General features: G+C 36.9%; 1 protein-coding gene across 2 annotated transcripts; it reads left to right on the top strand.

The window, feature by feature from the left end:
• The first annotated feature begins 3,437 nt into the window (after positions 1-3,437).
• Positions 3,438-4,822, top strand: LOC122646701 (50S ribosomal protein 5 alpha, chloroplastic). Of its 2 annotated transcripts, none has more exons than XM_043840302.1 (2): positions 3,438-3,595; positions 4,169-4,822. In XM_043840302.1, exons 1-2 carry the CDS (start codon positions 3,511-3,513, stop codon positions 4,525-4,527), a joined length of 444 nt encoding a protein of 147 aa, XP_043696237.1. In that variant the 5' UTR covers positions 3,438-3,510; the 3' UTR covers positions 4,528-4,822. The 2 variants fall into 2 exon arrangements, with proteins under 2 accessions (XP_043696237.1, XP_043696238.1); XM_043840303.1 differs by having other exon boundaries at positions 3,439-3,597; positions 4,180-4,822.
• Positions 4,823-14,591: the final 9,769 nt, after the last annotated feature.

Below are 14,591 nucleotides of genomic sequence, written 5' to 3'. Positions count from 1 at the left end.
CACATAGGCCAATTTGAAAGTCTAGAGATGGCAGTTGATGAAGACATTGGTGGCTACTTGCTTAGATATTTGATCCAGAAGTTTTAGTAATAGAGGAGGCAAAAGACCTTGACATTGTTACCCTTGATAAAATACATGGCACTCTTACTACATATGTAATGAGGATTGGAAAGGCTAGTAATAGCAAATCAATTGACAAGGCCAGAGGCAGCATTTAAGACACTCAAGAAGCTTGAGATAAATGGGGACTCAAAGTAGAGATAAGTGGCAATGATGAAGGTGCAGCAAACTTTGTCAGAAAACTCATCAGAGGTAAACAGATATAGAGGTAAACTCCCTTTCAAATTCTCTAACTATGGAGGAGTTGGACACAAAAGGAGGTCAAAACAAATGAAAGTGAAACTATGATGAAGATGAGTAAGAGGCTGAAGTCAATCTAGAAGCTGAGCTTGTGTCTGCTCTAGATGATCTAAATGAAGAGAGAAGGAAGAACAAGAAGCTTACAAGACTCCTCAAGGAAGATAGTGTACAAATTGTCACTTAAGGAGAAGTTTGAAGAAGCTCATCGGGTTGCAGATGAACTAGAAAATCAACTATCTCTTAAGGTGACTGAGTGCAAAAAATTGATGGAAGAAAACATTGTTCTTAATTAAATCATAAAATCCAGAGAAAACCCTTACTTTATCCATAAAACCCTATTCTAACGATGAAATCCACAAAAGAGAATGAAAAAACATGTGAGAATGAATATGAATTATTGAACCAATGATGCATGTGACTCTTAAACATGCAGGTCACATATGAAAATAATGGCCAAGAGTTCGTTGCCTGGTTGCGAGGCCCCTCCATCAGTGCAGAGGCCAATGAGAACGGGTATAGGGGCATCAACATGGATAGGATTTTTTTATTTCATGGGGGCAAGAGTTGTAGCAAGATAAATGACAACAAAAGCATGTCGAAAAAACTGCTTTCGATGTCGAGTCATGCACTTAAATATTGAATGAATAGAGCTTGGTGTCTCTCGATGGATGGACCTGACAAGGTCGACATTTGATGGAATATGTTTGACAATTTGGGGAACTTATTCGACAGCGAGAGTGTCAAGCGACGTTCTCTTGATGGCGAATCGAGTCTTTGGAATAATGAATTCACTATGGTGTGTTGGTTGTTATTTTTTGCCTCTTTGGTTGGTTCTATTTTTAATCAGGCTACTTCCAATTTGAATTGGGCTGGCCAGGCCCATCCAGGGTTGGTTTTGGAACCTTCACATCCTTATATCTTAGGCTCCATATATCCACATCAAAGTATTCAAAGCGATTTTTTCATAAATTTCGCATACCTTGCTTGATATAAAAATTGGGGATTGTACTGGTCAATAGAGTATCTCTAATGTGGGTCTCATTCATCTAACATGGAATCTTCTCCTGATTAAGGGGCAAATGAACTTAGTTTCATACCAAACTTTGGTATGACAAAAGAATACATTGCTTGGATAAACCGACGAGTTTCCGGGTTAGAAAACTAGTTCTCATCATATTATATCCTCCAGGGTATTCTAATCATTTTGTACAAACGATTTGTAGACATGTCAAAGAATATAGAAAAACCCCCAAATCCATAGATACAATGTCATCTCAGAATCGAAAAATGCTCAATATCATCAAGTAGCTTCTGGGGTAATAAAATGAGGTGTCTATAGCTGCTATTAGTGATTGCTTGCCTTAACCAGACAGCAATATCCTTGGATTAAGCAGCTAGGTTCATAGTTGAAGATATGCTGCTAGTGTATAATTTGTTTGATCTTGTCTCTTTCCTCAATGTTTCTCATAATTTCAATAAAGAGGACCAGTTCCTTTCTACTGGAGCCTCAAAGTTGAAATTTTCTAGTGTTTGGTGTTTACATCCACCTTTAGTTGTATTCACACAAAAAATCCACATTTTACAAAATTTTCCAGCTTTCAACACAAGTAGAGATCTTTTTCTCAATATATATATATAGATAGAGAGAGAGAGTCTTTAACCTATGTTGTTTCTAATGCCTCACATAAGTATTTTTTTAAAAACATTTTTCCATCTCAAATTCCATTGTAAGGGGCACAAGAAACACTATAAGTTCTGAGAACACTTCCCCTAAAAAGAAAATGCACCATGTGTTGCCATGATCGCATGGGAAGGATGAAATTTCATCCTTTGAGAGGTCCTGCTAGCTACCAATATTGGACTAGGGGTGTCAAAACCTAGTCTGAACTGGTAAAATCGATCGAAAAAACCTAGATCAAACCTAACTGGTTTTGGATTGGGGTATGATAGAACTGGTTAAAATCGGACTACATCGAATTGACGATATCCAAACAGAAAACCATAACAAAAATCATTGAGTATTGGGTTATGAATAAGTGAATTGATTATCTATTGATTTCAATATTAGTGAGAAGATTTATGGTTGTAAGGAGAGTTGTTACAAATCAATGAATGTGAGGTTAGAAATAAGGAAATTGATTTGTAACAATGCTTCCATTGATCTCCTTAGTCATTATACAAAATTAGTTGGACAATTATATGAATGATTTGATAGTAGGGTTCCTTTTGTGATTTCAATATTAGTTATCGTCTCATAGACTAATTATCCATTGATTTTAATATTAGTTATTTTCTCCTTGTACTGATAAACAATAATGTGATTTGTAAGAATAATTTCACTACAAATTTTATTTATCTATTGATTTCAATATTATTTATCTTTCCTCTATACTTTACTCCTCTTTGTTCCAATTACAACATGAACAAATCAAATCAATTTCCCTATTCGTAGATGTTTACTTGTTTGACTAGAAAAACATGATTTAAAATGTTTGAATTGAATCTTTTTTCTTCACCACAGGTTATGAATGTAAGATTTCATTTTGGTTTAAGTTCGAAAACAACCTGATCTAAACCGGTATTAACTCTATATTGAAAAACCAAACATACCAGACCAAAACCAAAAACTGCCTAAAAATCGAAATTCCGTAACATTTTGGTTTTTGTCTCAATCAATCTCAGATTGAAACTGATTCAACCCGACCAAAATTAAGGCGAACTGACAGGTGTAAATGAATAGTCAAAATCCGTTTTCATATTCGTGTTCGTATCCGTTTAGCACTATCTGAATCCATCCGAATGTTAAACGGATACGGATATGGATAGACTATAGCTATCCGAAAAACTATATTTACATGTAAACAGATAAAATATTCAATTTGTATCCGTTTAGTACTATCCGAATCTGTCCGAAAACTAATCGGATGCGGATGTGGATGCGGATGCAGCTGCAGATATAGCAGAGCCGAATCCGATCCGTTTACATCCCTAGGCAAATGGCACTTTCATTTGAAGAAGGTGTAACTTGACACGGTGGTGCACATTAGCCACATTCCAAAAAGATTTATCGGTTTATCCTCTTCACAGTACCTTGGTCCATCATAAGGTGGGCGCCTGGCGTATCCAAAACAAACCAAAATACGGAGAGATATGGCTCTCCTTATCTTCTCTGCTTCTCTCTTCTCTGTTTCTTCTCCTGTGTCATCTCGATCAACTGCCATAGCAACCACGCCGAGTAAGAACCTCTCTTTCTGTTTCTCTTTAGTATTTACTCTCTGTATTTGTTTTATCTACTTAGCTTTTGTTTTTCGTCTTTGATGAGACGCTGAGCTTTAATGGGTTATCTCTTGTTCCTGTCTTATTTTCTTCATTTCGAGCTGATTACATTACTGGTTTGTTTTGTCTTTCAAATTTCTCCAGATTTTCTCATTGGTTTTCTTCTTTCACTCCTTTCATGGGTTTGTGGAAATTTGGATTTTGTCAAGATCCTTGTTGGCTATCTATAATTTGGGGTTTTTTTTATCGCCTTGTTGGCTATTTTTCTCATCTGAGTTTGTTCCCATTAAAGCCTTTTTGCTTCTGAATTCGTAGTTCCGGTAATTTCCTTTCTAGGGATTTCTTTCAAACAGTTAGACTGCCATTTGCGTTACTTTTTTCTTCGTATGGGTAACTCCACCCCAATGTAGCTTGATTGCAATGTGATTTCTTTGCTCAGAAGCTCTAATTTCTGGGTCTTGTTTTGATTAGCTTTCAGTGCCATGCTGAACTTATATTTCTTACTTTAAGCTATAATTTTATTGGACTCCAGTCTCCAGGTTGCAGAATAAATGCATTTCTTTGAAACCAAAATCATTCAATGGAATTCAGATCTGTACAAGTACACCTACTGGAGTCCCAGCAAGAAGGATGTTGACTGTTCGAGCTTCTATAGACACGGATGGATTGAGTCCCGAGGATGATGGACCACCAGGAGAAGACAAAGAAGAAACAGTGTCGGTTGAGAATCTTCCTTTGGAGTCCAAGCTGCAGTTGAAGCTTGAGCAGAAACTGAGGATGAAATTGGCAAAGAAGATAAGACTAAGGAGGAAAAGGCTTGTCCGGAAGCGGCAAATGAGGAAGAAGGGCCGATGGCCCCCTTCAAAGATGAAGAAGAACAAGAATGTATGACAGATCCATGAGTCAATGCAACAGGTTTAGTGTTGAATCTTTTTTTCTTTCTTTTCTGAACGTTCTATTTTAGCTTTATTTTTGTGATTCTGTGTTCATCCTTAAAATACATCAATGAGAATCATATTTGCTTGATTCTTTTCTTATAGTGATCTGTAGTTCTATATCTATACCTTTAGTGGTCATCTAGTTTAGTTGAGTGACTTCAGGGTGTTTTGGATGATTTTCTTACTCCCTATCTCCTTGTGTTGGTAATTACATTTTGAGCACAATTAGATATATTATATGCCTTCTTTATTTCCTTTTCCCTTCAAAGTTTGGGTGATTGTGTTCACATGTTTGCGGATTAAAACATTTCATCCAAAATCTGCTCCATATCATTTTATGTGAATTAGTTAGGCTGAAATTGTGTACCACCTGGAATGAAATGGTTCTGTTTTGGTTTGGCATTGCATATGTGATATATAGCAGCCTAGATAGAGAGCTAACAATTATTTGAAGCTCGCAAGGCACATTACATGTGCCTGGGTGACAACTGACAATTGTTATGGATTATATGGAAGCATTAATACATTCATTTCCTACATTTGAGCTTTCCTTTGTTAGTAGTTTGTAGACCAAGCTAGGGTTCTTTTCTAAAGGAACAATAATCATTATACTTTATATGGTAATTTATTTTTCATTTGAAATCTATGTGAAAGAAGGGGTATTCTTGGCTTCTATTCTCTTGTTCATGGTGGAATAAGGAGGGCCAGTAGATGGAAGAGCAATAGTGTGGAAAATGTTGCTGTTTGATTTCTCCCGGTCTATGTGGAGGGAGAGGAATGCAAGAGTCTTTTAAGATAAGGAAAAACCAGTGTACAGGATGTGGCTGCTAGAGCGCCCGCCCCCAAAAAAATCTTTTCAGATGTCAAATTTCTAGGTATGTTGGGATGGAATGCTTTTTCTTTCTTGGGGCAATTCGGCTGATATGGTGTATAACATCCTTGTATTGCTCGCTCCTTTTTGTGTTTTAATGAAAATATTTACATACCATAAATAAATAAAGAAAGAAAACGAAAGAAAGAATGGACTTTGCTTTTTGAATTGGTTTGCCATGTGAAAATGGAATCCTTCCCTCTTGGAGGTGAGAGTGTGAGACTCTAGTGCTAATATTGAATTTCATCTTGCATTCTCTACTTTTATCTTTCTTTATTCTTTTTTTCTTTTGCCAGTAAAACTCACCATTAGAGGTTTTAATCTATGTGCTTATTGTTCTCATTTGAATTAGTTGATGTTAGAGGAAATTCCATCTTTGTTAGTGGTTCCCTCGAGAAGTTCGATTGGAAGATGACTCTTCTGTGAAAAACTTTCTTGTGACTTGTGAGTGGCTGCATCATAAGTAAATTTTTTTTGGGAGAGGGCTTCCCACACCTCAGTGTAGGTGGATTCTCCTACACCACACCAATGATGGCATGGGGAATGATCCTCCACATGGGGGCCACATACAGGGGAGGAGAGAGAAAAGATTTATAAAAAAAAAAAACCATGTGAGAGGGCATATGGTACATTGGCTGTCTGGAAACTTTTTCCATTTACTCCCTCCGAGTATGCCTGAGTTAGCAACTTTATTATGAATAACTCCTTCGAAGTTGCTTTCTTTATCAGAATGCCCCTTTTGAGCAGATTTTGTCTTCAAAAAGAATCCTTTGTAGCTACTTTATTCATGAACAGCTCTCTCAAGAGTGATATTTGCAAACAGCTCCCTTGCAAGCAACTTTTCACTCATCCTCTTGTTTGTAACTCTCTTAAGAAGTGACTTTCTTGTGAGCCACATTCATAGTTTGCATTCCTAAGGAGTGAATAGAAGCAGTAGTGACCTTGTGCCGTTGAGGTCTCACAAGGTCAGCAAGAAAATCTACTAGTGTAGCTGGTAAATCAAATGAAGTTTTAAAATCACAGGATGGTCCTCATCTATAATCATCTATCAGTCTCGCTTATGGAATAGAAGAAATATGAACCTTGAAAGAGATCTTCTTAAAGGGGCATTTAGGATTCAGTTAAAAACCAAAAGAAATGTTTACGTTGTTCCAATCAAAGCGAGCAAGAGTCATCTACAACAGAAATTCAAATCTTATGAATTGAGGATTGACAATATAAGAACAGAAAGCACATAAAATCACTAGCCAGGCTACTGTTTGTGAAAAAACTTACTTGAAAAGACATGCCTCCCAATGAAATCCTTGCCTCTTGCAACTCGTGAAAAAAGTTGCTCAACAGGGGTTTTTTTTGCAAAGTTTCTTGTGACATACACAAGAATGCTTACCTTAATCTAAATAGCAGCTGACCAATTAATCAGTGGCAAGGAGATTGCTTGCACATGAACCACACCTAATTCCAGTATCTTCAGCTAAGACAAGATGTAAGGGCAGTTTCGATGCTTTGATGGTAGTTTTGGTAGTTTTACTGGTGCTTTGTGCGCTTGATGGTAGAGGAGGAAAGTGATCAAAGTGACTTCCTAACAAAAACTTACTTTGATATAGAAACTGATGCATGATGTGTGAAACTTGACCTCAAGACGAAAAAACCTTTAATGGTGGGTTTTCTTTGATAATGGAGAAAGGTGGGAGAAGAAGGAAAAGAAAGGCATTGGAAAGGGAAGAACGAAAGAAAAAGAGAGGTCTACAACCTCAGGGATGGAGTCTTAGTGACCAAATGAGGAAAAAGTTTAATCTTTTCAACAAAGATAAACTAATCTCAGTTCTCGAAGATTCAGATTAATTTAGACTGCAAAGGAGATTACATTATTGTCTAGGTAGTTGTGATTGAGTTCCTTTTTTCAGTTTGAAGTCTTACACTGGGTGTTTTAGGACAATGTTGATAACATTAAACAAAGTTCTTTGTAGAGAATGTACATCAATTTGCCCCTTCATTGGTGGTCAGCTTCTTATCAAGGTTCCCCTCTCTTTATCTCTTCTGATACCCCAACTTTCTACATATTCCATCAGCAGCTATTCTTTTACTAACATCGCCCCTAATACCTTGTCTCCTTTTTCAGAGATTTAATTGGTTGAAAATTCTGTCTCTGGAGTTTATCTGAAGATGAGTAAACAATAACAAGGGGAGAAAAATCCAATGTCTTGGTGGTTCCTTTGCCATGGGCCATGGATCCACATAAGGAGCACACAGAATAATGTTTCCTCGATAGGTTTATATATATATCCCAGATATTTCTAATAGGAAACAGACCGATGTCGGCCACAGAACTTTGAGCACAAAGTGCATTACCTGAACCATATCCTTTCTGTGTCCAGTGATGATGAGAGGTGCAACCAACCATTCAGTAGATTTCCCCTAGGTGTTCCCATGGGAAAGGAGGCTGAATCTGCTAAATTATTTAACCATCCAGTCAGTAGCCATGTGGAATAGTGATGAACTGGAAAGAAAGTCTTGATGAGGGGATTGAGTTCTTCCAGGTGAATCAAACCTTGACATTGAGGATCTCCTTGGACAGAATAGTGGACATCTAAGAGTGTTGATGTAAAAGTTCGTTTAAAGTCTGCTTGAAGGTTGCAAGAAGTTTCTCACTCATCTATGATATGTGATGCAGAATTTTCTTCCCCTAAACCATGATCAGAGTAGTTTCCTTTTATAATAAAGATATTTCCTTCACAATAGAATTTCCTGAAAATAAAATATCCCTCATGAGTGGGCTCTTTGATTACATATGTAACTCTATTGAATAGAGTACTTGCTATAATCAGTTTATTGTTAACCACTAATGATGCACAAATTGTCCTTTTGGAAAATCATGTAATTTGAAGACCTATAATCCCCTCAGAAGCCAATTATTTGACAAAGAAAAATGGGATTCACTATGTAGAGTTACTACAGTTGGAATACAAATAGTTTCCCCGAAAGGGTGTCAATGAAGAATCTAAGTTATTTAAATCATGGCATTCAAATGTACATGTGCATCATCTAGTATTCAGCGATTTTAGTTGATGCTTGGGGAAAAAAGGGTTTTGCTCTGTGTAATCACAGTTGGTTACATTGAGCCTGTTGTGTGGAATTGCCCTCCTCCCTATTGGGGCTGGCATTTTATATCCTGTTGTGGGGGCATGGGGGGAAGAAATGGTAATACACATCTGATTAAAAAATTCTATACTATCATGCCTTTTGTCTTATTTGGTCCATGTCATACCTCATTGTAACCATGCATGGTTACACTGAGAATATCTCCCCTCCCCCCAAAAGAAAAGAAAAAAAAAAGGTTCATCTGCGTAGATATCAAATAAATCTCTTGTTATGCAGTAAATTCTTTAGGTTTGAGAAAGTCTTATTTATCTCAACTCCATTGAGGTAGTTGTTTCTTGATATCAGACAGACTTATATTTGCTGAACAATGCAGGAAAATTACATTTATCTTCCTAATAGAAATGCACAGTTTGAATAAAACCAATGTTAGAGTGACTCCTAGTGTAAACAGAAACAAAGTTATTCCTCAGAAATACCATCACTCTTTCTTTTCCTGGAGAGGTCTTTAGGTTTACTTAATTAGGACAATCAAAGTGATGGCAAGACATGAAAATGGGATGATTTAGTTATAACATTGTTGAATTCACGCACATGCACATTCACGGGGCCCGGGGGTCAGATCAAGTCTTTTGCCATTGCTCACATCAGTTCCAGCTGATGCAAACTGGACGGTAATGAAATTATTACATGTCCCTCTTCATAACCTTTATCTCTCTCAGGTGATTGGGGTTCAGCATATTCCCTCTACTAATAACTCAAATTTAGTAGATCCCGATGGGCCCAATCTGGTAATTTGCTTCATGTAATCTGCCATTGTCTCTAATGTTCATAGAACAGAGAAACTGTGTCTGAATGCTTGCTGTGTAGCCTTTTATTGTCAGCTCTGGTTGAGGCAAGATGGATAGTAAAGCAATTGTTACATGCCTCTCTGCTCAACCTTTTATCTCTCAAGTGGTTGGGTTCATTATAGTGCCCCTAATCATATAACTCAAATGCAGTAGGTCCCAATCTGTATAGTAACTTGCACAGGTTGAGCTTGGCATTGGCTTGTATGACTTGAATTCAGTCAGGTCCAATGCATTGACCCTTGATGGATTTATAATGCCCTTGTAAGATCCAGGTTTCAGTGTGGTTGAAATCAGGGTTGCCATCAACTCCTTTAATTCTTTACTCTGGTCATACTCTTGTTGAGATATTGCTGAAGCCTTGCCAATGTTCATGACCACCACTCACTTTATTAGTTTATGCAATGTTATGTGAAATTCTTTCAAACTAAAATGAAGAAGAGAGAACAAATTAATTGGATTATTTTTTTATGAATAATATGATTGGATGCCCCTCACTTTGATTCGTGTTACCTCCTTCATGAATTAAATCATATTTAGCTCATCCCTAAAGGCAATGCACCATGTTCTGTAGACCATTACAGGTTTATTGACCTTTGCAATGTAACATATGGAATATTTGTTAAACTCGTCTCAAAGGTAGCCGCGGGGTTACCTAAAATGAATTTAGAAAAGGAAAAGAAGTTTCAAAATACATCTTTTAGTTTTTCTTGTTTTGGTCTCACAAGGTTTGAACCCAAGCCCACCTTAATGTTGTAAAGTAGTGGGAAATCTTTAATCCCACATTGGTTATGAAAAAGAGTAGGGTGAGGTTCATATCATATAATGGAAACCATAAGAGTAGAGTTCCTTGGAAGAAAGACTAACTATTCCTTTTTGTCTCCAAGGGGTTTGGGTTTATTTTCACACATGCGTGCGTCGAGTCGAATTGAGGCGAGGTCTTGTATGTGCGGTTTGTTTATGTTGGCGGTCAAATTTGATGTGTACCTGATTATTTTTTTTCCTTCCGATGTTAGATGTCTTTCTCTAGATGCCAGTTTTTGTTTGTGTTTTAGTGCACGGTATTGGAATGGGTATCGATAACTTGCAATATTTATACAATATTGATATGGTATCGGCCTGGATCGGATAAAATTACTCTTGAATCTCCTTAAAAATGAGTTTTTTGATCATTTTACCCCTTGTATGTACTATGCTATCAATACAATATAAGTACGGTATCATATAACAAGAAGAAGTCAAATCTAAACAAAGGTGTTCACCAAAAAAAAAAAAATCCAAACAAGGGTTAGTAAATGTGGATATAAAGCTGAATGAGTTTTAAGTTAGATAAGATAATGAGGGTCACACAGGATAATGATAAACTATGATTATCATTCTCTTTAATTTACCTAGCAACTAAATGGCTCGGTTTGATCGCAAGGGAAGGAAAGTGAAATCACTTAAAATAAGAAAATTTTAGAATCATAATTATATAATCTACCTAGAACTCTTATCATATTGTAAATATATAGAATTTCTTTATTTTACAAATCAAAGAAGTTCGACTACAAAATATAATTACATTTAATAATTAAAAGGATTTTTTCTTTACGTTTTTTTCCCCTCCTTTTAGTATGATACCCAAAAAATTTTCAATGAAAATAATAGTGATTTTACATGTATACACAAAAAATATGCATATAAATGACAACGTTTAATAATAACATAACGATATATTTTGGGAATACTTTTATACTTTTACCTTAAAGAAGGAAAGTAATTTTCTATCCGGGAGTGTGGCCTATGCAAGCACTCTCATGTGTCTATTTCTCTCTTCCTCAAAACAAGAGAGCAAAAGTGTCTTTTCAAATGGGGAGGAGAGAGAGAGACTCATAGAAGTTCTTTTTGCTAAGTTTTAAATACACCTATTAGATGATCCGGCTCCTCTCTAAGGAGCTTAGTGCCCAAGGAGTGTCCAAGGGGCATCCAAGGGTTGGGTTGTGTTGCACGCATCTTGATGCATGCCTAGGGATATGTGTAGCATAGTCTAATGGCTGAATGCTCCATGGGCGTGTTGGGCTCCCTGGAGAGGAGCTCAATCCCCCATTAGATGGGTCATTCATAAACTCTCATAATTAAATTTGATATATTTCAAAGTGAATATCTCAATGATATTAAATATGGATTTCTTAAATTTCCCTTGCAACTAAATGGAGGCATGTGCATTAATCATTACAAGTTTTTTGGAAGTAGAAAGGCGGAAATTACCATCCTACTTTTGCTTGAACGGGGTCCACCCCTTATTAGAGGGACTTGGGAAACTGGATCGGATAGAAAATGAAGCAGATAATTTTCCAATATAATTAGCTGCCCAAAAAGTTAGGGGAGAGAACTCCTTGTCTGGTTCAGAAACATTTAACTGTCTCTTTTTTCCATGTAGATTGTGATACATTATTATTAAAATAATTAAGACAAAAGGGCAGCTCAGCAACGTATTTAAACCTTACTCTCCCTTTCTATCGCTTTATACATTATAAGAACAGAATGTGACATATAAAACATAAATACTCATTTTACTTCATGTAATTACGGAAAATACCATCATCGCCAGAAACGGTTATCGGCAACATGGAAAATCGAAACGATATCGATATGGTATCGGCCTGGATTGACTGTATCGGACTTGGTGAGGCGTGAAAAGACTGCCTCACCCCTGCTTGAACGCCTTGCCCGAGCAGGGGTGAGGCAGTCTCTTCATGCCTCACCAAGTCCGGCGCTGCACATGCAGCCCGGTCAGAGTGCTGAACAGAATCCTTCTCGGTAGTAATATCGGATCAGTCTTTGGATCAGTAATGGCTGATACCGGATCTGTCAAAATCAGTTTGTATCCATAAAAGATGACCAAAAATTGGATTTTGTTTTGATCATGACCAGTAATAGATAGGAAATATTAAAAAATTATGAAATTGAAAAATCATGGCTGACCTGAGCGAATTGATCTATCCGGACTGATTCGATCCCGAGATTACAAACCATTTTAGAATCACAATGATCAATATACCGACTAATCCAATCTCAAGATTTGGGTGATCCAACTGAGTTGATCGATCCATGAGCGATCCATTGATACCGGGCAAGAAGGATCTAGGCTGATACCAATCCTTTTGGACAATTTTGACAGATCCAAGATTAGGAACCGTGGCTCCAATTCATATATGGGTTTAACACTTCAATCCAACAGTTAAGACAAAAAAAATCGTGACCGTTCAATTATAAACCTTTTTTATATTCCTCACTGGGAGATCCCCAACCACTTCCGCACTAGAGACTAGAGAGGATCCAAATCCTGAGTATTGGGTCTTGCCACAAAATTTCAAGTTCAGCAAATCTACCAGGTGCCAAATATTTGCACTATCAATAAAAAAGAAAAGAAGAGATAAGCCTATCATGACTTAATATTTTTATGAGTTATATGGAAAATTATCTCTTCCAGGTCTTTGCCCGGCCAGTTCTTCAATTCCTCTAATAAAGGAAGTGTGGACCTCACCTGGGCAGAGTGTTCGGGCAAGGGTATAGGGTGGTCATTGCGCCCCTCTCTACTAGAAGCATTGGGGAACTGGGCCGGACAGGGAACTAGAGGGGATAAAGATCCTGAGCTATATAGCCATTGAATTATGGAATGAAAAAAGTATGAGGAAATGTTCAGCACGGATGTGCCAAAACACTTGAGGACGGCAAAATGACCAGCTCACCTCTGAATGACCAACATGATGCGTCTGTCCCACCTCATGTGTCCAAGCACAACCTGCGCCTCATGTACTCCCAGGTAGAGAACATCACCCCAAAAAGTATATATGTAGTTGTGAACCATTTTATGAAAAAAAAATAATAATAATTATGAGCCACACAGCCAATCAGTTATGGAGAAAAAGAATTAACCATCATTTCCCTTGTCAAAAAAGCCAAGGGAATGCCTTGTGACTTCCGATTCAAATATGAGTCTTCCACTGCATGCATCATAGCTCTCACTGATGATGACGTAAGTGTTCGATCTCTTTCCTTTTCTTACTCTTCAATAGATTGCATTAATGTGAAATGGCATATTTGTTGAAATTTGATCTTCAATCAATAGAAAATACTTTTAGGGTTTTGTTATGATTTGGGTAAAACTCATCTTCAAAAGCTAGTCGTTAAGGAAAGGGTGTTCAAGTATCTGTAAGTTTCTACATGGGATTATTCGATCACATTAATACTCCCGTCTGTCTCTCCCACAATTTTGGTTCCACCATACTTTTGTAACAATTGTTAAGCTTTACAAGATAGAATTTATCATCATCCTTAAAAGCTAACAAGAGAGGAGTCTCAAGTACCTATAAGATTTCATTGTGGAATTCAAAAGGTTTCACACGGAAAATGAAATAATAATAGCACATCAAAGGTGAGTAGCTCGATGTGGAGATTTTTAGGTACTTGGGCATTCTCTCCTTAAATTAAAAACTAGATTTTAAAGGTGAGTTCTATCCAAATCCGAACTCAATATCACTTCAAGGATGAAGTGAGAGATTGTTGAGTATTTAACTTTTAAGGATGAGTTCTACCAAATCTCAACACATACAACTCATTCATGTTGGCCACCTGCCAATTTGGTAATTGATTAACTATAACAAAGTTTAGCTACATCTATCAAAGATCATTTCCAAAAACAAAAATCTTTCCACTCCCTTCTCACTTGAGGCAGAGATGGCTGGTTGCAGACATTCTGGTGGGAAAGTTGATGACATTACTGTTCTTGTTGCCTTTTTAGTCTCATCTCATCATCATCATCATCCTCGTTGTCATTCACTTAATTAGTTTCAAATTTAATTTTTTTAAATATCATTCAATATTCATCACTTACCAATGTAACACCATTGTTCAAAAATAGAAACTAATTTCAAATATCCGGCTCAATATGAGCAAAATTTAACCTTATCCAAACCTGTTACGAGAATTGTCAATTAGTAATGATGCTACAAATATAGCATTTCCAATTAGTCGAAACGCATTGACGATTCTAACAACAAAGTATTGATCTCTACAATCTTCGGTGCACACATCAACTCACCAATTGCAGTGACTCTTATTATATAGAATATTGCTCATTTGGCATCCTATTTAGAATCTTGTACTTTTGTGATTATTCCATGGGAGGAAAAGAGTTTAGCTAACTGGGCTACTAGA

The sequence above is a fragment of the Telopea speciosissima genome, chromosome 11 (assembly GCF_018873765.1).
Source record: "Telopea speciosissima isolate NSW1024214 ecotype Mountain lineage chromosome 11, Tspe_v1, whole genome shotgun sequence".
In the NCBI taxonomy this organism is placed as follows: domain Eukaryota; kingdom Viridiplantae; phylum Streptophyta; class Magnoliopsida; order Proteales; family Proteaceae; genus Telopea; species Telopea speciosissima.
Note: the sequence above shows the minus strand (reverse complement) of the source record. Positions and strands in the feature narration are given on the sequence as shown.

What these genes read in the sequence shown, in the direction of transcription:
- LOC122646701 (XM_043840302.1), top strand. Translation starts at nt 3,511, where the DNA reads ATGGCTCTCCTTATCTTCTCTGCTTCTCTCTTCTCTGTTTCTTCTCCT. An exon ending in TGCCATAGCAACCACGCCGA is followed by an intron (nt 3,596 to 4,168) that starts GTAAGAACCTCT and finishes ATTGGACTCCAG; the next exon opens with TCTCCAGGTTGCAGAATAAA.